General features: G+C 41.6%; 1 protein-coding gene across 1 annotated transcript in view; it reads right to left on the bottom strand.

Annotated features, from left to right (window-relative positions):
* The window catches only part of LOC123361801 (ephrin type-A receptor 6), a 394507-nt gene that overhangs the window by 236077 nt on the left and 135163 nt on the right, over positions 1–23267 (bottom strand). Inside the window, exon 3 of the mRNA XM_045001949.1 lies at positions 9144–9268. Within this exon, the coding sequence (XP_044857884.1) occupies positions 9144–9268 (125 nt within the window). The remainder of the gene's footprint in view (positions 1–9143; positions 9269–23267) is intronic.

The raw sequence follows: 23267 nt of genomic DNA, 5'->3' as shown, positions 1-23267 counted from the left end.
GGTTTTTTGTACCTAAGAGGTGGCAACCCTAGTAGGTAAGGGAAATATGGTATTAGTTGCAAAGTGGTAGCCTCTGCACAAGCCTAACATTTTTCACTCAATCACAAATTATGTAAAAGAATAATTGAAAAGCTTTTGTTGTTAAACTATTCACTACTATGAGAGACTTGAAAAGAATCAAGTGAGCTACATAATGTGGTGTAGATATCTCAGAAGGGCAGGAGGCTATGAGACAAAAGAGAATAACATGACTGTAGCTTACTAACATCAACCTCCTTAAACCAGAAATTTAGAGAGCTCCTTTATCTACACTATAATGACTACATTTATAAAGCATTTTGAAAAGTATTTAGGGTAAAATTCTGTCTGTCCCTCATGTAGGTGTAGTGTGTGTGTGAGAGAGCAGGAAGGACATGGAACCCCACGCACATAATGGGTGGGCAGAACTGTAGTCTCTGCAGTCAAGCGAATGCAGAGACCTATACCTTCTGACTTCCCCAAGAGAGCACATGGTGCCCCAAAAAGGGAGGGGAGGAGAACTGGCAGGCCATATGGAGCCGTTTGAGCACTTCCTATGTACCGTGGAGCTCCATGGTGCAGCTCTACAACATTTCCAGTGCAGAGCTGTGCCTAAAACTGTACAATCTATTCTTTATGATGGATTTGGAAAAGTGGCAAGTCGCACAATAGCAATTTACAAGCCCATGTATATTCATGTGATATGCAGCTTTCCTAGACTCAGGATATAGAATACATAATCTATTGTGCACACACTCTATGACTTTTAAAGAATATTGAGCACACATTCTGAGTGTTCGTATCCTCAGAATTTAATAGAAAATTCCTATAATAGAAGTATTTTTGGACAATAATATGTAAACACTTTTCAAAGTGGTTTAAATTCTGCATAACACACTTGTATGCAGGCACTTCGGAAGAAACTTCCTGACTCATTAACAATTTCCCACCTGTTCATTTGTAACTAATCCTGACATTTAATATTTATTGCCCAGTGATATTTAAAAAAATACCCCTTTTAAGTTTTTTAATCTTCACATTGCTCCTACAAAAATGATTTACCTTGAGCTGATCTTATGAATGTTACTGTCCATATTCAGGTTTATTTATTATAAATCACATATTCAAAGGAATGGAAAAGTTTGTTTAAATATTTGATTTTGAAGTGGAGAATCATTTCTTATGTGAGTAAAGTCAATACAACTTCAGGCTGATGGGAAAATTATCAAGGTCATATTGCCCTCAAAATTCCTTAAACCTGATGCTTTGCTCTATCTCTCCACTTCATCAGCTTAATAAAAAGTAGTTATAAAGTAACAGCTCTGTCCTCAAAATCTCACCTGAAAACTAATTTCCCCTGGTCCATACTACTCAATGACTCTCTCTCTTTTATTTATTAAACTCTATAACCCGTATCATTCGAATTCTATAATTTGAAAGAATGCTGGAGTGTAGATGTAGCGGGGCAGTCACCTCGCTCTGGCCCTGAAAGGATTAAAACAGCCCTGGAAAAGGGCTGGCCCGAGGAGCCAATCAGCTGGACTCCTATCAGACCACTGCTGGCCTTATAAAAGGGCTGTGAGCCAGGAGCTAAGGGGGTCTCTCTCTAGCTGTGGAGAGAGACAGACCTGGCTGCCTGGGAGCTGAGCCAGGTACCTAGAGTGGAGCAGTGCTGGGGAGCTCCAGCCTGGAAAACCCCCAGGCTGCAGGCCTTGTTAAAGGCTGGGAAAGGTACTGGGGTTGCAGAGGTGCACCCCAGGGTAGGCAAAAGCAGCAGGTCCAAACCCTCTTTGCCAATGATGAGTGGCACAGACTGCCATCTGCCCCAGTGAGCCGGAGGGCTAGATGGTGACTGGCAGTAGCCACTGAGGTAAGGTGGGGATAGAGGGTTGGGGGTTCCCTGGGAGGGGAGATCCAGAAACTGGGGGGGTACTGCAGAGGGCAGAACCCTGAGGCAGAGGGGCACTGGGGTCCGGGAGGGACACAGGGGCCAGCGACAGGTGAGCCACCGGCCTGCAGAGGGCAGTCCGGGCTGGAAGAGTTAATTCCTGAGACGACCAGCAGGAGATGCTGTACCAGTGAGTCTCGCTGCACAACAGCAGACATCAAGTTACAGAGAATCCACCATTTACTTTAATTGTCTTTAATTGCATCATGCTGCTGAGGAAGGCAAAACACCCACCGGTCTCTGTCAATCTGACCTGGGGGGAAAATTCCTTCCCGATCCCAGATATGGTGATCAGGCAGACATGTGGGCAATACCCAGTGTTAAATCCATAATGAAATCATATGGACTGATACCAGGCATATCGTACTAAAAGATTTAATTTGCAAATGTCTAGTGCCTCTGAGGACAGTGAAGCAGGAAATATCAAGAACTTCTTTGCTGAGTACCTCTTGGATTTCTAGGGTCAAACATTTAATGGATTGTTTGTCTCTGTGCAGACTCACTTATCATCTAAGGTGACAAATGTTGCTAAATGAACAGTTTTTGGAATGATTTATTGTCTACTAGAAATAAGATGTGTGAATTTGCCAGGTTTCAAGATACACTGTTGTTTCAGGTGCATGATGTTCTGTAGCTGATAATATCACAGAAGTATTCAAGCAAAGGAAAACTTTCTATCACACAGTAGTGGAAGCTTGGAATGAGATTTTCAGAATTCCCCCCCCCCCCCCGCCAGACTGACCCCAACCTTATAATCCTTTGACCAGGACAAGCAGCCCAATGAAGGACAGGCACATGGGATGGGTTTAATTGACACGTTATCAGTAATACACTGGGGAGGGGCACTATAATGCTCACCCCCTGCTCTCACATGCCAGGTTCCAGCGAGGGCTACAGAGCTTTAGAACCAAACAATAACTGCCCTGTCTACCCCACAGACTCAGCTCAGTTGTGAAAACTTCTCTCCTCACAACTCCCAATATACAAGGGTGCAGGTGGGGGGGGGGAAGGGTGCGTGATAAGAGGCCACAAGCCTGTGTGGGGAACCACAGTCTGCCAATATGTCAGGTTTCTGCCCTGAGCATGAGGTCATAGAATCATAGAATATCAGGGTTGAAAGGGACCTCAGGAGGTCATCGAGTCCAACCCCCTGCTCAAAGCAGGACCAATCCCCAACTAAATCATCCCAGCCAGGTCTTTGACAAGCTGGGCCTTAAAAACTTCTAAGGATGGAGATTCCACCACCTCCCTAGGTAACCCATTCCAGTGCTTCACCATCCTCCTTGTGAAATAGTTTTTCCTAATATCCAACCTAGACCCCCCCCACTGCAACTTGAGACAATTGTTCCTTCTTCTGTCATCTGCCAGCACTGAGAACAGCCTAGCTCCATCCTCTTTGGAACCTCCTTCAGGTAGTTGAAGGCTGCTATCAAATCCCCCCTCACTTTTCTCTTCCACAGATTAAATAAGACCAGTTCCCTCAGCCTCGCCTCGTAAGTAATGTGCCCCAGCCCCCTAATCATTTTCATTGCCCTCTGCTGGACTCTCTCAAATCTCCCACATCCTTTCTGTAGTTAAGGGCCCAAAACTGGATGCAGTACTCCAGATGTGGCCTCACTAGTGTCAAATAAAGGGGCAATGCTCCTACTAATGCAGCTCAATATGCCGTTAGCCTTCTTAGCAACAAGGGCACACTGTTGACTCATATCCAGCTTCTCATCCACTGTAATCCCCAGGTCCTTTTCTGCAGAACTGGCACTTAGCCAGTTGGTCTCCAGCCTGTAGCAGTGCAGGAGATTCTTCCATCCTAAGTGCAGGACTCTGAACTTGTCCTTGTTGAACCTCATCAGATTTCTTTTGGCCCAATCCTCCAATTTGTCTAGGTCACTCTGGATCCTATCCCTACCCTCCAGCGTATCTACCTTCCCCCCCAGTTTAGTGTCATCCGCGAACTTGCTGAGGGTGCAATCCATGCCATCCTCCAGATCATTAATGAAGATGTTGAACAAAACCAACCTCTGGTGCACTCCATTTCATTCTGGTTGCCAACTAGACATCAAGCCATTGATCACTACCATTGAGCCTGACAATCTCCCCAGCTTTCTATCCATCTTATGGTCCATTCATCCAATCCATACTTTTTTAACTTGCTGGCAAGAATACTGTGGGAGACCGTATCAAAAGCCTTGCTAAAGTCAAGATATATCACATCCACCACTTTCCCCATATCCACAGAGCCAGTTATCTCATCATAGAAGGCAATCAGGTTGGTCAGGCATGACTTGCCCTTGGTGAATCCATGTTGACTGTTCCTGATCACCTTTCTCTCTTCCAAGTGCTTCAAAATGGATTCCTTGAGGACCTGCTTCACGATTTTTCCAGGGACAGAGGTGAGGCTGATTGGTCTGTAGTTCCCTGGATTCTCCTTCTTCCCTTTTTTAAAGATGGGCACTATATTTGCTTTTCCCAATTATCCGGGACCTCCCCTGATCACCACAAGTTTTAAGATAATGGTCAATGGCTCTGCAATCACATCAGCCAATTCCCTCAGTACCCTTGGATGCACTGCATCCAGTCCCATGGACTTGTGCATGTCCAGTTTTTCCTAAATAGTCCTTAACCTGTTCTTTCACCACCGAGGGCTGCTCACCTCCTCCCCATACTGTGCTAACTAGTGCAGCAGTCTGGGAGCTGACCTTGTCTGTGAAGGCCGAAGCAAAAAAAGCATTGAGTACTTCAGCTTTTTCCATATCATCTGTCACTAGGTTGCCTCCCCCATTCAGTAAGGGTCCCACACTTTCCCTGACCTTTTTCTTGTTGATAACATACCTGTAGAAACCCTTCTTGTTACCCTTCACATCCCTTGCTAGCTGCAACTCCAAGTGTGCTTTGGTCTTTCTGATTACACTCCTGCACGCTCAAGCAATATTTTTATACTGCTCCCTAGTCATCTGTCCAAGTTTCCACTTCTTGTAAGCTTCCTTTTCGTGATTAAGCTCACCGAAGATTTCATTGTTAAGCCAAGATGGTCGCTTGCCATGTTTGCTATTCTTTCTGCACAATGGGATGGTTTGTTCCTGTTCCCTCAATAAGGCTAAGTTCTCAAAAAGGTCCAAAAGCATAGTCCCAGATTTCATTTACCTCTGGGAACTGGCTCTTTTAGCCTCTACTTGCACTGAACAATGGCTGCAAGTGCCGACAAGTCAGTGATCTTAATAGCATTATGTGAACTTCTGTATTTTACTGCCTTCAATCCAATTGTGCCTCTCAGAGGCTGTGAGGAGGTGAAAACCCCTGGATCACATGTCAGTTTGGCCTCAACAGGAAAAATTCCATTGGGATCCCAGTACTAAAGCTTCCCATATCTTCTGAGCAATCTTAGAAGCACGGGAGGGACAAGAAGTTTTATTCATGGGTTGAGGAAGTCCTGGTGGCTATAGTTAAATGAATGCAGAACTCCCTATAGAGGTCTAGAATTTCTCTCTGGCCTGTTCCCAAAAATCACCAAAGAAAGCTCCAGGGAACATAAACTGTTACTTTTAAAAGGAATAAAAAATTATCCAATAATTCTGCTGAAATCCTCGGGGTTTCACAGAGTTAAACTATTGTCACACACTGTGCTATTCAAACACAGGAGTGTTCAGTGGAGGCACTCAGTTCTGCAATGTCTGTGGGGGAAAAACCCAGTCTTCCCTCTAATACAAATGGGAGGCAAATAGGATACCATACAGGAAAAAAACCTAAGAATAGTCTGCAATATCTGTTCCATTCTTATTTGCGGTAGTCTTTATAGCAATATCTGGGGCAAATGAAGATTTATTGGGAACTATGCATCACTATATGCATTTTTATTGCCTCCTTAAAACTTTTTTTTCCTTGCATAGTGAGAACTTCACATTTATTGTACAAAACTTCTCTGCTGTCTTGAGTTTAGGTTTGATGGACTGGCTTATTTTGAGGTCTTAGAACTGTGTCTTTCCACTTAAGAGACCCACAGTAAACTGGGCAGTAAGATACCATAACCAAACTCTTTTTCGGACTCCAATTAGGCATAAATCAGAATGCTGGCCACAATTTTCGAAGTTCACAATACAATGATGTCCATGCGGTAACATCATTCACATTGCTATGTCAGATCTCCACAGTCTCTACACGTTTATGACAACAGTCCCATTTCAGGCTTGTAGTGGTTGCTGAGAACTTGACTGCTGATATTTCCACAACCAAATGCTGCTGAGAAGCTTCTGTGATTCTAGACTTCCCTTCTACAGTAAAAACTTTGTTATCCAGCATGTTGGAGGAGTGTGTGTGGGGATGCCGGTTAATCAAATATTCCGGTTAACTGAGAGTTATATTTTTACCAAAGGAATACCATATTTCAAAGAATTAGAATACAATAAAATGAATAAAATATAAAATACAGTATACAGGTATTCACCAATCCAGTAGCAGTACTGCACTGCAGAGTGGTTGGTTTCTTGAAGCACTTAGGTGTATACAGGTAAAGTTTTCTATACATTAGGTTATCTTATGACACTACATATCACTATGGGCAGCGTATGGTATACACCCAGATCACTATCAATACACTTAACACTAAAACTATACTGAACATAATTTAATCTTTTTTTGGTGATTCAGAAGGCACTTCAGGATCTTGCAGTGCCTCAGGGTCATCATTATCAACATAAATTATCATTGTAGATGTAGAAGGTGTAGGAGATTGGGCTGAATCTGTAATGACTCTATGACGCACACTGGAAGCTGCTTTTTTGAATAAAACCCTGATATCAGCTTGCTTACTTGACTTCCGTCTCGTTTGCATAAAAGTAGAGTGCAGAATGTGCAATTGCATAACCTCCTGGGCAGTATGTTAGTCCCGGTTACTAGATTGAAGATTTGTATTGGGGAATATCAGAAATGCCAGTTACTAGAGCTTTCCGGTTGATAAAGTCCAGAGAACACAGCTTTTACTGTAATATTGCTCTTCTGGGGTTTTAGTAACTGTACTCTGTGGAGTTTCAGGGTGAGACAAATCGATTTTTGTAAAGGCCACACTTGTATTTGCTGGTTTTGGGGTAGGGGCTTTCCTCTTCATTTCAGCATACAATTTTACTTTGCATTTGGCCATTATACCCATTCGTTATCATGTCTGCAAAGCCTAATGTACTCCAAAGGTGCTATATAAATAACATTGCTATGGTTCTATATAAAAACATTAACATGGCTACATCAAAGACATTAATATGGCATAAAATCAAATTTCCTATTTCAGTATCAGAGTACGGCACATGATTCTGGTCTCCTTCCAGAATCTGGCCTGCAAGAGTGGTACATGCCTGATGTTTCAGAGAAAGTTGTAACATATATTTTTTTTCCCCCTTAATAATCTTTCTACAGTTGTTGCTGCCCCTGCTTGTCTCCCAGTTTGCCTTCTAATTAGTACTGCCAAAAGAGTGTCTCCTGTAGGCTATTGACAAAAGGTGCTTTGTTAAAAAATTATTGATTCAGTACAATGAGTGACTATCGCAAGGCACTAAGGGCAAAATAACCACTGGGAGAATTGCTGCATATGCCAGCAACTAATCCTCCTCCCGCCCACCATGTGTAAGAGAAAGAATTGCTTATAGTAGAAAAATACCCCTGATGCATTCTGAAGGACTAGAAAAGAAAATGGTGCTTCCTATATGGGGTTGGACAGGATTTGTTTGAGGTATATATACCTATTAGGACTATGAAGCATGTGACTCTACTGTGCAAAGGTCAACTTCCTTAGGCAGTGCTAGATTTTAGTGTCCTATTGACACTATTAAAGAGGAATCCTGTGCCAAGTTGCTCAGTAACACTGTATTTTCTTCAGAGTATAATCTACCAATAAGTTTGTGTAAATATAGTGCTTAAAACTTAATATCCTTGCTAAAATTTTGATGGCCAATCTGTGGAATGAGCCAAAACGTCTCTTAATAGATTTATCTTTCTAATTCAGAGTCAGATTTTTTTATTGTTGATAAATAAAACAAGTGCCAGCTCAAGTCATAATAGGGAAGCAACATGGGAAAAGTTATGTAATAGATCCTTGAGGATCCCTCGATTCTGTGGATTTTCCAGGCCTCATTGGTTTGTTTACCAAATAAGATAAACAGTGAAACTTGTTTTTCAATCCGAGTAATTTCAATTGTTGGGCTTTTCTCAATTCTAGCTTTAATAAAACAGCATAACTTTGCACAGAATTGCAGGCTCAGAACTTCTCAGACTGAAAAACAAGAAGACCAGATATTTACAAAGTAAAAATATAACTCCCTTTTCCTGTCTCTGCTTTGTCTTCCTCCTCAGGACTCTTTTCTCCTTTCCATTCATTGCTTTGTGCTTCTTAGAAAAGGAAAGGGAAAAGGAAATATTATTATCTCCTTAGTTTGGCAGGTTGAGATGCAGATACCTGAAAACTCCTGGATGTTTCTCAAAGCATGAAGGTACCAATTACCACAAACTTTTATTCTGTAGAGAGGCCTATTCTTCAAACTGGGGTGTGCAAATGTGCACAGAATGGACATGAGCAAAAGCAGACCCCAGTTTGTACTTACAAATGTGCACATCTACATCTGGAGTGAGGGAAGTGTGTGCACCTTTGCTCAAATGGGCTTGAAGATTTTGGGTTCAGACTTCTGACATGAATACCACTTATGTGGTTCTCATCTCTCTTTCTAATCTTAAAAACAATGCAATTGTATTTAGTCTAATATTCTCTGTTCTTTGTTAATCCCGTAGCTAGAAATGTGTACTGTGTAATTTGGCCTGAGATTGTTGCTAAATCAGACCACAAAAAATGTAATCACAATGACATTTATCATAATTGTATTATATCAACAATATCATGGCAATCTATACATGAAACCACATCAACGGGGCCATACATTTAACAGTGTTTATAAACCTCACTAATGTGGCATCATGAGATGTGCATATCCGTTTTTTTCTAGTTCTCAAATCTCACATAAAACGACAAATCAAAACATAAATAGATCAGTACAAAACAAAACTAACACTTAAACCTAATGATTGTATATGGGATAAATAAGGTGAGAACAAGTTTCCAAGTTTAAAAAATATAAAGATATTTCAATATATAACATGCTGCTCTGTAGGGTTTTATTTGGTTGATGTTCTAAGCAAGACCTACTTTCTCATAGTACTTGATCTCGTAGTCCAGAATGGCTCCATTGGGAAAATCAGGCTCTTGCCATGAGAGGGCAATGCTGTTTTGGGAAGCCCAGTCCTTCCTTACCATACCTATCAAGGAGGGTGCTGAAAGGGAAAAGGATAACTAAGGATTAAAGAGAAAGCACACTATTTATCTCTTTTTTACTTTACTTTCTTAGGATTCTGACAAGTGGTGACCTGTAGGCAGAAGAGCATGACAGATGGAAATTCTCAGCCCAACTATAACCTGGAGTTAATGTTGAAAGTACATATCAGTAATTTCATTGTTAAAGTGTGGGTATACTTTTGAGAAGTGACTGAGAAATGGCAACACCTTATTCAAAAGATCTGCTCCAAGTGATACCTGCTGACTTTATAGACAAAAAATAGATTGTATTGTTTTATTCTTGTTAGTACTACAGGACCAACAAAATTAACAGAAGTGCTAGATTCTGTCCCTTCAGCTACATCAACAGAATTGTTACATTCAAGTCAATTGCACCATAAATTTATTGACGATGTTACAAGCACATAATCTGAAGGCAGTTGGGTTGCACTGGTATCACTAAAGGCATAGTTTCAAATGCAGAACAAGATATAAACTATAAGATATAAACTATAAATTAAGAGTAATCTGAATTGAATTCACCAGATTTCTTCATAAAAAATAAGTACATTTTAGATTTAATTTATAAATTGGGTCAAATTTATTTTTGGGTCAAAAGAAATTAACAATTTAAAAATTCAATTAATTCCTGTTTTGTTTGCAAAATTAAAAAAAAAAACCAACCTAGTACATTTTAGTAGGTAACTGAGATTATGTCATCCACAGAATGACCAAGCATATTGTAATACACTGATTTTATGCATTTTTTCTCCCTATGACTAGAACACAAATGAATCTACGTTTCTATAGGGGATTATATTTTTTGTTCTAGAATAAATGTGTGTAGCATATATAAAGATTTTACCCATTTACTGACTTGCAGAAAAAAGATATATTGTAAGAAATATTCTGCACAAAACTCAAATGCAGTAAAATTCACAAGATAAAATGTATTTGTAAATCAATTAAACATTCATTTAGCAAAATGTTATTAGAACATCAGAGTTGTCTAAAGCACTTTTGAAAGTGAGAAAACTCACAATTAATGTTCCATATGCAATGTGTATCCTTTAGCCACATCGATCCCCTCATATTGTGGATACTAATTTTAGCTTTAAGGTCTTTAACTCATAGCTGCCCTTCCCCTGGTAGAGGGAGAGTTCAGACCAGTATTGAGAGGATATGTATGGTCAATGAGGTTTTGCAGCCCATTATATATGGTGAATGCAGCAAAATTTGACTTGCCCGGTATATACAGGGTGGGTTCTCTGACCAATGGGTGAATGGAGTACAGTACAATGTCATTACATGTTTGATGTGTAAAATATACAAGTTGTTTTTTTCTCAACTGTATTGGGAAAGCAGGAATCAGGACTGTGATATTTTCCCCATCCAAAGTATAATTTTTTTTTCTAGGAAGAGAGAGGAAGGGAAAACAATTGTAAAAGATGAAAGCCGGGGGAAACACAACAAAGAAGTTGTTATATGAAACATAACACATCCTATGTGATTCATCTCGTAAGCATATTTATTCCTCAGCCATAATGGCATAAATATCATCCACATGAAAAGCTTGCAGTTCTGTAAGTAAAACACAAACACAATTGAGAACTCACTTTGCTAACTAGTTGGTCCTACTACTCCCCTATATGCCAACAACACTTTTGTCAACTTCTTTCTTTTGGTGCCTAGGTCTCTTTTTCAAATATGACCCAAATTGGGCATTCAGCATCACCAAAGCCTTAAAATGTGTTTTTCAGAAAGAACTGAATATCCACTCTCTGAAAATCAGGGCCCTTTAAGTTGTCCCAGATTGGATAACCAAAAACTTAGGAACACAAAATACCTAGTTGCTATTAAAAATGTAGGCCCTAGATTATTGCGAGTTTTGACCGAACCAATTCTTATGTGCTAAAATCATACTCTACTGATGGTGAGCTGGCTGGACAGAAGGACAGAGTCTTTTAAAATGTTCTATTCTTCAACTTCAATTAATCACCATAAAACTGATTTTCTGCAGTTTTTGAAATATGGCTGAATTATTTATCTTGCTATTTAACAATTCCAATTCAATTTACCTAAGAAAAATGATCTGTTTTAATTATTTCAGTCCAATCAATTTAGGTATGTTAACCAATAATAAACTGTTTGCCGTATTGATCAGCAGCTTTCACATATACTACTGTGAAAATGAGAAACAGCCACATAATGAATTAAACACTCTGAAAATTAAACTAAGATGAGCAGGCCAGCTCTACATAAAACCGCATTTTCAGATTTTCTGCTCACTTTCCATCGAATGCTTGATTCTACTGAATAAGCCTCCTAATAATTCATAACTTTACCCACTCATCTCTCCAATATCCAATGGCAGCTAATTCCATACATACTCCCCTCAGTCATTCATGGTTCTACCCATCATATCTCCCTTCTAGGCTTCGTGACAGATCTGTAACTTTGTTTTTCCTTCTCTAATTGGCCTAGTAGAAATAAGAATTTTTTATCACTTTCCCTTCTTAGCTTTGGAAAGATAGTTTCTCATTAACAGATTGAAATAAGAATCTGTTTCTAGTAACAAACTTTCAAATATGTTTAATTTTCATGTAAATACTTTAGTGACGTTAAAAAAGTAAAAATAATCAACAAACCCCAGAATAAAAACAAAGCAAAACCCAGTGGGGTTGGGTTTTTTTCCCTTGGAGAAAGGAAGCTTTCTCTATATATTTCTTTATCTATCTATATCTAAATAGCTATATCTATATAAACAGTGCGAAAAGACCTGTTAGGTCACATACAGAGTCCATTTGTCTGCCTGTGAAGAATTATTCTCCACAGTTCAAAAATGTAGTCTCCTCGGATATATGAAAAGCATGCAAAATGTCATGCTGCAACTAGACTTTTTAAAACTGTGTGAAGCAGGGTGATCAAAAGTGGGTTTAGAAAGGAAACTACCTTAAACCTTATCTATGAAGTCTCAGCCATGACTCCATGATACTTTTACCTTGCACAGGGCAATGCAAGCAAGAAGCAAGCAAACAAAAGCTATCAAGCTATTATGCTGATAATAGAAGGCTCACATGAATATTCATTAAACAAGTGCTTTAAAAATACACAGTATAAAACATTAACACAATATAAGTCTATTTTTCCCCCTAGAGATAGACATATAAATCCCTTGATGAAAATGGCAATTGTGTATGTGTATTTAAGTGTAGAATTTGACCCCAATACAATTATTTTTAAGGTAAGATCAACACATCTAGCTGTTATTGCAACAAGGAAGCAGCAGCCTGAAATGAACAGGGACTATATAGAGGAAAACAAGCCAGCAAACACTATTGTGATGATGCCATCCTCGTCTTTTGCTATTACACTTTTCTCTATGTGCCCCTCAAATTGTGAGCAAAACCTCTTAACATACAACATATGGTTGATTATTATTTGGTTTCTACTTTCCAAACTCATGCAGCAATTTGTGTTGCTTTTCAACCTGAGTTCACTGCAGTAACTATTATGCTTCATCCAATGACTGCCAAATCACAGCCTTGGCTGAAGAGATTATCATCTCAAATGTTCCGTGTGTGAAGTAGTCTATCCCTTCTCTCTTTGAAATAACTCGGTAGCAAAATAAGAAAACAAAGTGCCTTCAGCTCTCTCCCAAGCCAATGCTTGTCCTGACTTGCAGTGTTGAAAATTCTATACCTTGGACAATGGAGCTTGTACGTTATTGATCTGGATCACTGCTAGCATTGTGCCTTGTAAATCAAAATGTATTAAGTTGCATATACTGCTGTGGTACTTTATTCCTGAGTTAGAGTGTTGAGCATCAAAAAATTTTATCCCTCAAATCACTACATTTAGCAAAACAAACAAGTAGGCCAGCATTAACTGTTTCTGATAAGTTCAGAGAGAGATGACACTGCTATTTGTCATATAAAGGTTCTTTCCATATTTCAGGGGACACAATGACTTAGACAGGAAAGAGAACTCACAGTTATAAATTCATTCTACAAAAAAAAAAAAAAAAGAACAAAGCAAAGCAAGTGATAAAACAATGTGTTCAGTTCAATTATGATTTCTTTAGCTGTCAACAAAAAAATAACACTTTCTACAAGAGAGTAATCTACTTCTTGTAGGGGCTGCTCCTTTCTAGAAAAGCTAAAACAGAGGTTGATTAAACCCCAAAGTAATAGGTGGATCTTGTCTATTTATCAAAGGTAATTCTTCACAACTTGGAAATTTAAGGGCAGGTGAATCCTGTATGTCATTTATAACCTGTTTTGTTTATCTCTAATGAGTCAAAAGTAAATTTTTTTTGCTGGTCTTTTGAAATTCAGTACTGTGGGAGAGTTTTTAATTCAGTTACCTGACGAAGCCATGCAAATTAATTTGCTTAACATCTTAACATGTCTTTTAACCTACCGTTTAATGGCTGCATCTTCTTGCCTATGGTGCTGGGCTGAAGGATGCTTTCCAGATCTTGGACTCATTGCTGTTCTTTGCTTTGTATGGAGGCTTCTTTGTGCCATCTGGTTTCTCTATTTCCCTGTTTCTGTAATAGATTTCTTGAATTGCAGTGAGTCATCTTCTATGTTGCTAGATTTTTCATTCTTTCCGTATTAATTTCTTCATAATTTCCTTTTTGCACTGTGTTAATGAGTATTTGTTCTTTATTTCAGAGCAAATTTATTTTGTTGTAAAATGCATTATTTTAAAGGTTTTTTATCCACTTTCTTATGGAGTACATGGAAGATGGAGAATATTCCTTTAATGGATTTGTTTGTAAGATATTGGGGCTTGCCACCTCTCCATTGACTCATATCCTTATGGGCTGTTTCAGTTACCTATGACCAGGGGTGAAAGTAGAAATAGGAACTTACCAGTACGGGGCTGGGTTGGGGCCGGCTATGGCCCCTGGAAGGGGCGGGGCCTCAGGCAGAAGGGGCGGGGATGGGGGGGATCAGAGTCAGCCCCAGCCTGGCCTGTAAGTGGCCTCCCCCTCTCCTGCTGGGGTAGCAGTGGCAGCCGGCGGCTCCGACAGCAGTTTAAAGGGCCCAGGAGTCGGCCGCCACTACTGCCCCGGGCCCTTTAAACTGCTGCCGGAGCCCCTGGCTGCCGCTGCTACCCCAGGGCTCTGGCAGCAGGGCTCCGGTGGCTATTTAAAGGGCCCAGGGCAGTAGAGGCAGTGGGGCTTTGGTGGCAATTTAAAGGGCCTGGGCAGCCCCAGGCCCTTTATACTGCCACCTGGAGAAGCCGGGCCACCTTGGTACAGTGCACTGGCTCTTGCCGGTATGCCATACCATGGTGTACTGGCTTACTTTCACCTCTGCCTATGACCCTCTCTCTTGGGTATAGATAACTCAGATCTCTAAAGCTTTATTTTTCCCTTCAGTCCATTTTTTTTATTTTCCAGTTTTCTGTTCCGCAATGTTTGAGAGTATATAAAGAGTTCTTTTCAATCGGTATAAATGTGCATAATATCTAGAAAAGTCTCTTTGGCTTTTTTAAATATAGTACTTTTAAAGTTTGTTATAATAATCTTTGCAAAGTAGTTTCTTCTAGTAACCCTTCAGAACTCTTACAGATATGCAAGTTCCCCATTGAATTTTGTAAAGTACAAACAATTTCTAAGTTCATCTGCATACAGTATATCATCTCTCTATTTATATTTGTATATTTGTATGATCAAATAGAAGGGGAGCTGGCAGTCACCCTTATATTTCAGTTGCCTAACACTTTCCATTATAAAAGATTCTTACCACATTTTCAGAAACTAACATTTCTATTGTATTGTATTGCAGCAGGCCTTTCAAATTCACAGGCGGAAAACCCTGGGGCCAGAGATGTGCCTTTTGATCATCCCATGATACTTTATTCAGGTCTGGTTAAGTTATAAGGTGCTGAAAATCACCATTTCCCATCTTTGGCCTGCACTGCTGAGCATAATTGTAGCATCTTTCCAAAATTCCCGAACATTCTCGAGCTGGGCTCCTAATGTTCTGTAACAGCAGGAGCAGCAGACATTGCATAGGGAATCACAGGGAACAGAAAGCCTAGCTGCTGATGGAGCAGCTGTAGGAGCAAGGGGGAGAGTAAAGAGATCTGTGCCATGCCCCTCACTGACCAGGCTGAAGACTGTGCACATCGCTCCAATGGAGTCCTGACCCCCTGTGGGTGAAACACATGAGGAAGGAAACCCCCTCACTTCTCAGGGGCAAGACGAGATCCAGAAGCGAACACAAATACAAATAAGAAATAAATGGGAATCAAGAAAACCTGAGTTCTTGACTCACTTCTGACAGATGTTGATAATTATATATGCGTTATATATATTAAACAACATCCTACACCTCACTGGGCGATCACGTGAGCTGGGAATAAAGCCCAGTTCTCTAATTGGGCAGCCCAAATCCCATATATTAAGACCTGGTCTACACTATGTGTTTAAACCGAATTTAGCAGCGTTAAACCGAATTAACCCTGCACCCGTCCACACAACAAAGCCCTTTATATCGATATAAAGGGCTCTTTAAACCGATTTTTGTACTCCTCCCCGATGAGGGGAGTAGCACTGAAATTGGTATTGCCATGTCGGATTAGGGTTCGTGTGGCCGCAATTCGACAGTATTGGCCTCCGGGCGGTATCCCACAGTGCACCATTGTGACCACTCTGGAAAGCAATCTGAACTCAGATGCACTGGCCAAGTTGACAGGAAAAGCCCTGCGAACTTTTGAATTTCATTTCCTGTTTGCCCAGCGTGGAGCTCTGATCAGCATGGGTGGCGATGCAGTCCCAAATCCAAAAAGAGCTCCAGCATGGACCATACGGGAGATACTGGATCTGATCATTGTATGAGGAGACAAATCTGTTCTATCAGAGCTCTGCTACAGAAGACAAAATGACAAAGCATTTGAAAAAATCTCCAGGCTATGATAGACAGAGGCCAAAGCAGGGACTCAGCACAGTGCTGCGTGACAAGCGTAACGGAAAGCCAAAGAATCAAATGGACGCTCATGGAGGGAGGGAGGGGGGACTGAGGACTCCAGCTATCCCACAGTCCCCGGAGTCTCCGAAAAGCATTTGCATTCTTGGCTGAGCTCCCAATGCCTGAAGTGTCAAAAACATTGTCCGGGGTGGTTCAGGGTATATCTCGTCAATTTACCCTCCTCCCCCCCATGAAAGAAAAGGGGAAAAATCATTTCTCGCCTTTTTTCAATGTCACCGTATGTCTACTGCATGCTGCTGGTAGACGCGGTGCTGCGGCGCTGAACAGCAGCATCCCCTCCCCTTCCTTTCCTGATGGCAGACAGTACAAAATTATGGAAAACTGTCCTCATCATCCCGTGAGTGCTCCTGGCTGGCCTCGGTGAGGTCAGCTGGGGGCACCTGGGTAAAAATGGGAATGACTCCTGGCAGATGGTACAAAAGGCTTGGTAACCGTCCTCATCATAGCAGCTGGAGGCTGAGCTCCATCAGCCCCCCCACTTTCATGTCTAAAGAAAAGATTCTGTACTCCCTGGACTATCATAGCAGCGGGAGGCTGCCTCCCCCTCATTTTATCTCGCTAAAAAGTCAGTGTTTCTTATTCCTGCATTCTTTATTACTTCATCACACAAATGGGGGGACACTGCCACGGTAGCCCAGGAGGGTTGGGGGAGGAGGGAAGGAGGGAAGCAATGGGTGGGGTTGTTGCAGGGGCACCCCCTAGAATGGCATGCAGCTCATCATTTCTGCGGGATCTCTGGGGCTCTGACACGGAGCAGCTGTGCTCTCTGGTTCTCTAGTACACTTGCCCCATATTCTAGGCTGGACTGACTCTATTTTTAGAGAAAACATAGGAAGGGAATGATCTGAAGAGTCATTCCCATTTTTGCCTATGCGCCCCCGGCCGACCTCAGCAAGGCCAGCCAGGAGCACCCATGATAGCAGCAGACGGTACAGAACGACTGATAACCGTCATCTCATCGCCAATTTACAATGGCATGGTAGACAGTACAATATGACTGATAACCATCTCTGCTATCTTGCAAAGGCAAATGAATGCTGCTGTGTAGCAGTGCAGTACCGCGTCTGTCAGCAGCATCCAGTACACATACGGTGACAGTGACAAAAGGCAAAACAGGCTCCATGGTTGCCATGCTATGGCGGCTGCCAGGGCAATCCAGGGAAAAAGGGCGCAAAATGATTGTCTGCAGTTGCTTTCCCGGAGGAAGGACTGAGTGACGACATTTACCCAGAATCACCCGCGACACTGTTTTTGCATTGGGATCTCAACCCAGAATTCCAATGGGCGGGGGAGACTGCGGGAACTACGGGATAGCTACGGGATAGCTACCCACAGTGCAACGCTCCGGAAATCGATGCTAGCCTTGGTACATGGACGCACACCGCCGAATTAATGTGCTTAGTGTGGCCGCGTGCACTCGATTTTATACAATCTGTTTTAAAAAACTGGTTTCTGTAAAATCGGAAGAATCCCGTAGTGTAGACATACCCTTAGTCACACTACCTCTCAGGAAGAACCTGTTGTATCTCTGTCTTTGTCTAAACTCTCAGTATAGTTGGGCTACTCAGTGAATTTGACATGAATAGGTAGCACACCCTGTTACACTGCATCCTCTAGTTCAGGGGTCTCAAACTCAATTTACCTTAGGGCCAGTGCCAGTCCTCAAATCCTCCCAATGGGCCAATAATGTCACTGAAGATGGTGTTCAGAAAAGAAAACGTTTATATTGTATTTTTTATTTTGAATTTCTTAGAAATAATAAAACTGTCATACAACTTTATACAATTCTTCGCCTGCCAGAGAGTTTGTAGTGTTTGCCAGACACGTGGCAACACTTCAGTTCTGTCAGTTTGTTGATGTTTGGCCTCAGTGACTGAGCAGTTGAAACCTTCAGGATTGCAGCAAGGTGTGCATCAGATAGTTGTGTTCGTTCCACTTTCCCACACTCCATGCTCTGCTGACAGCAGGACCTTGCTAGGCTCGGCCATCTTGGGCACAAAAGTGGCTGAGAAGGAGGCACAGTCGTGGTCTGCCCACTGGTCAGATTCAGGGGGTGAGGAGCATAGCTACTACCCTAAAGAGATGGGGCAGTGGGTGGTTCTAACCCTCTCTGTGTGTCTGGGATTATGCCCCCATCGGGTTCAGTGCCTCCTGGTGCTCCGGCTGAGATGGCCCTCTCCTACACAACTTACCAACATTACATGGGACAGTGGGTAAAAAAGTAAATAAAGGGCCCCATTTTTTTTTACACAGACCTGCAGTGCCAACAGGTAGAAACAATGTTTTTCCTTTCTTCTTATCTTCACCTTATCTTATCTGCAGGCACCAGGGACATTGCCTCTGTGCAGGCAACATCCCCTGGAGCTCCCATTGGCCATGGAGTCAGCACTTAGGGAGCGGGGACAGAAGTAGCATGCACCCTCCCGCTGTCATTGTAGCCTCATGAGTCACGCTACCTCCCAGCCTGTTTCCCACCCTTTTCCCTCGCTCCCTTGGCCTCACGCCGCCCCAGCTGATTCTGCCCGGGGATTGGTGATGCTGCCTCCATGGCTGACTCTGCCTGGCAACTAATGATGCTGCCTCCATGGCTGACTCTGCCCAGCAACTAGTGATGCTCCCCCAGCCAATGGGAGCTGCAGGGGGCAGCGCCTGCAGCAGACAGAGCTGGCAGCATGGCTGCATCTCTCCTGCCCTCTCCCCTCCCCCCTTGGCTGGCAATAACTTTTTAAAAAGTTTCCGTGGGCCCCAATGGGGAGTTTCTTGGGTTGCAGATGGCTTGTGGGCCAGGACTTTGAGAACTCTGCTCTAGTGGCTCGTTCACAGAGAATAACAGCTTTTTCCTACTGCCTGCTAATATAGTCCTTTATCTCAAGTGGTAAATGTCTGCAGACTTCTCTCCTCTGTACCTTCCCCCAGGTAAATTAGATTAAAAAGCCATTACAAAGTATTTAGGTTGCAAAGTGAAGCACCTGAAAGTTAGGAAATGCCAGTATTGAGCTTGCCTGTGCAATCTTAATTCTGGCCCTTAGTATAATATGTGTTATGTTATGGTCTTCATTATATGATAACATGCTATTTTTTCCTCAGGACCCCTGCCTCATTCAGTGCACAAGATAGACTGTGCTCAGTGAATAACACAGCTATTCTATTTTCCTTTTTATTCTTTTAATGATATACAAACTAAAAAGCTTTCCCTGCCTAGTGGGGAAAGGACCTTGGTCAGCCCTACTGGTGGAGGCAATCAGTCTGTTTCTCAATTCCTCCCCACCTTCAGTTCAAGGAGGATCTTGAGGATGGCATACTAAGCAGAGTTTTCTCCACTTTTGAGCCTGGCGGATGTGAATCCTCCTGGTTCCTCATTAGCTCCTGCCCGCCTTTCCTACATAGCATCTCTGGTGGTAGGAGCTATTGTGAGTACAAAGCATTACATTGGCATAGTCTGTGCCAAGACCAGGTATGAGGCCAGTTTTATATCATGGGAAAGAGGGACATGCTTTAAAATCAAGCAAAGATAATGGTTTCCTTTTGTTGGGAACCAATTCCTTGGAGGGGTGGCTATGGGGACTAATCTGAGTGACCTTTGGCTTTAAGTCTCTTGTGGCCAGAGAGGAGAAAAAAAGATTTTTAGTGCTAAGTATAGAATGTTTTTGGTTATTGATATCATACGATATGTTTATGGAATAAGTTAAAAGTGGCAGACATTCATTTTATCCAGGAAATTGAGCGTAGAGGCCTTATTTTCAACCAAGTGTTGTAGAGAATAATTTAAACACATCTAGGTGTAAAAACCATCTAGTAGATGTGATAGGAACCTGGACAAAGAAAACATAAAGTAAGTACTGCTCTTTTGGGTGATATTTTTTCCCTTTAACCGCAATACAAGAAAGGGCTATTTGTATTTTCAAATCATCTTCTGTAAAGCACTGATAATATTAGACTGAAAAACAACTGGTCTAGATGAGAACTTGTGTTGGTAGAGTAAAAAAATAGGAATATCTGGTTCCTTGAAAAACAGCTTTTACATCCAGATACTTAAAATTACAGATGAATAAATGGTACCATAAATGAATGTGACCTATAACTGCTAACTATAAATCATGACATTCTGCAACCCTGAATATTTTTCTAGACAGAAATAAAAATCGTGTACCTTTTCTGTTACTGGAAAACACAGTTATCCTTGTATGATACATCTTAACCTAGATTTCTGTAACTGGATTAGAATTTATGAAAGTTGACACTAAGTAAAGTGTTATCTCATACCTGGCAATAAATGGAATTGGAGGTTGTATTCATAGTCTAGCACTTGGGGAAAAAACATTATGGTGCTCCGCAGGAAAACTATTGATTTTACTTCTGATTCTGAACAGTCTGTAAGGAAAAAGTAATGAGCAATAAAAAGATGTTTTCTAAAGGGAGACATTTCATCTTAGCAACAGAACTGGAAGTACTGAAACCACATTTCCTCATCAACAGTGCAGTGTTCAGTATAATTAACACTGGATCTATATGTACATTAAATACCACTAGTAGTTCTATGGGCCAGTTGCATTTTTTTTGTTTAATCATTGCTTTGGCTTGTGAGTCCATATGTTTTGATCCTTCATTGTAGAAACAGAGGAAGGAAGGAAGATCGTCTCAGAGCTGGGCTTTATTTCTACCTCTGCTGTGGAGTTCCTGTATGACCTTGGATAAGTTATTTAATATTTGTGCCTTTGTTCCCCAAATCTAAGATGGGGATAATACTTTAATGTTAGTTGGGTATGGTGAGGATACATTCATTAATGTTTGTGAAGGGCCTGCATATTATGAGCGATGAGGGTTATGTAAGTAGAAAGTCTAGTAAAGATTTAGTTTTTATTAAAATGCTCTTCATAAACAACAGCTCTTTATATATTTTAAAGAATACAGCATCACCAGAACTGAAACATCTTTTGGTTTACACTGAGTTAAATGAGGATTCTTTTTCTTATTATAGAAGGCACTTTCCAGTTAAGTGCATTGAGTAGATAAGATATTTGATTCATCACATTAGAGAGTCTCTTATCTCGATAAGCACTTCAGTGGTAATTCACAATTATACTGGTTGGGGGAACTGACCTTGGAGTTCAAAGTTGAATTCGAAGGCTTACTAACACAGTAACTCCCTCCTTTCATGTATTTATATCTGCTCCGGTATTTTCCACTCCATGCATCTGATGAAGTGGGTTCTAGCCCACAAAAGCTTATGCACAAATAAATTTGTTAGTCTCCAGGGGGCCACAAGGACTCCTCGTTGTTTTTGCAGACATAGCACTACAGCTATCAAATTAACACATTTGGGATGAAAAACAATGTTTTGCTTTATTTTCTAGTACTACTTGCATAAAAGTTAGCACTCTAAAGACAACATTGCAGTGTGTTCACAAGCAGTGCTTCATTAATTGAAAAATATGCCTCCAGCATGTATGTGGTAATTATGATTCCCCCCCTCACACATTTCTAGTTATTTTTCTCTTGCCATTTTCCTTTGTCCAGAAATGGTGAAGGGAAGCCAGGTCAACACAATTCTATGGTTCAAAAGTGGATTCTGCTGCATTACTCTGGACAAAGAGTTCTGATAGATTCAAAATTTCTCTCTCATCCAAGCTAAATTGCGGACTTGACCAGTTTTTTCAAAACTCATCTATAAGTAAATCTTTTCTCCCTTTACCTCTTAGGGTCAATAACAGATAAGAGAAAAATTGACTGACGCTTTAAGTTATACATTATATAATATTGCTACACCTTTGTTTTCTATAATTTATACTGCTGTACGTTGTATTGCAAGCAGGAGACTGGCAGTTGCTCACTGCTCTCTGCATCTTACCTGAGGATATAAGCAGGCCCTAATGCTACAAAGCATATTGGGATAGAAATTATATAAAAAGACACTGTACAAAATAGGGCCAGCCCTGCAGACACTCTGTGTAAATGTTCTCTCCAATCAGAGCTGTGTGTGCGTGCAGAGCAGCTCCTCTAAAGTTGTACTGGACTGTGAACTAATTTGCAGACCTTAAAACAAAGTAAGAAAAAGCCACTTTTATGTATTTTATTTCTGAAAATGCCTAAACAACAGTAGCTGGAAAAAATCACATCAATATTTTCCATAAACATATGTTTGAAGTATCAGAGGGGTAGCCGTGTTAGTCTGGATCTGTAAAAAGCGACAAAGAGTCCTGTGGCACCTTATAGACTGAGGGTAGGTTTACACTTACCTTCCGGGTCGATGCGGTGAGTTCAACTTCTCGGAGTTCAAACTATCGTGTCTGATCTAGACGCGATAGTTCGAACTCCGGAAGCGCTGCGGTCGACTCCGGTACTCCACCACTGCAAACGGCAGTGGCGGAGTCGACGGGGGAGCCGCGGAGTTCAACCCCGCTGCGTCTGGACGGGTGAGTAGGTCAAACTAGGGTACTTCGAATTCAGCTACGCTATTCACGTAGCTGAATTTGCGTACCCTAGTTCGACCCCCCTTCTTAGTGTAGACCAGGCCTAACAGAAGTATTGGAGCATGAGCTTTCGTGGATGAAGTGACGTGTTACTGTATATACTCTGCATGTTTGACATACTCAAAACAAGTTCAATTCAAACACGCTTAGAGGAGTTGTAACCTTCTGTCATGGGGTTGTGGTTGCCCTGTATCACCCCCTGCTGGCCAAGCATGGCACTGCCAGCACTCCCTGCCTCAGTTTCTCTCCCCAAGGTGGATCTCCTTGGCTTACCAGACACCAGTCTGTTCTGGAGATGTGGTTTAGCCCTCTAGCCAAGTCACAATCAAGCCTAATCCTTCCTGGGTAGCAAACAAAGTCCCAACAGACAAAAAGGTTCCTCTGACTTTTTGGGGCTTCTCTTCAGCCCCCCACTTCTAGGTCCTATTCCCAGCCCCTATCTGTGCTATCTTTGAGAGTCTTTATGGATCTGGGATAGAGTGCTTAGCCCCCAGCCTGGTTTGCTGGAGCACCATTCCCAG

Source organism: Mauremys mutica, chromosome 1 (genome assembly GCF_020497125.1).
Source record: "Mauremys mutica isolate MM-2020 ecotype Southern chromosome 1, ASM2049712v1, whole genome shotgun sequence".
Lineage (NCBI taxonomy): Eukaryota > Metazoa > Chordata > Testudines > Geoemydidae > Mauremys > Mauremys mutica.
Note: the sequence above shows the minus strand (reverse complement) of the source record. Positions and strands in the feature narration are given on the sequence as shown.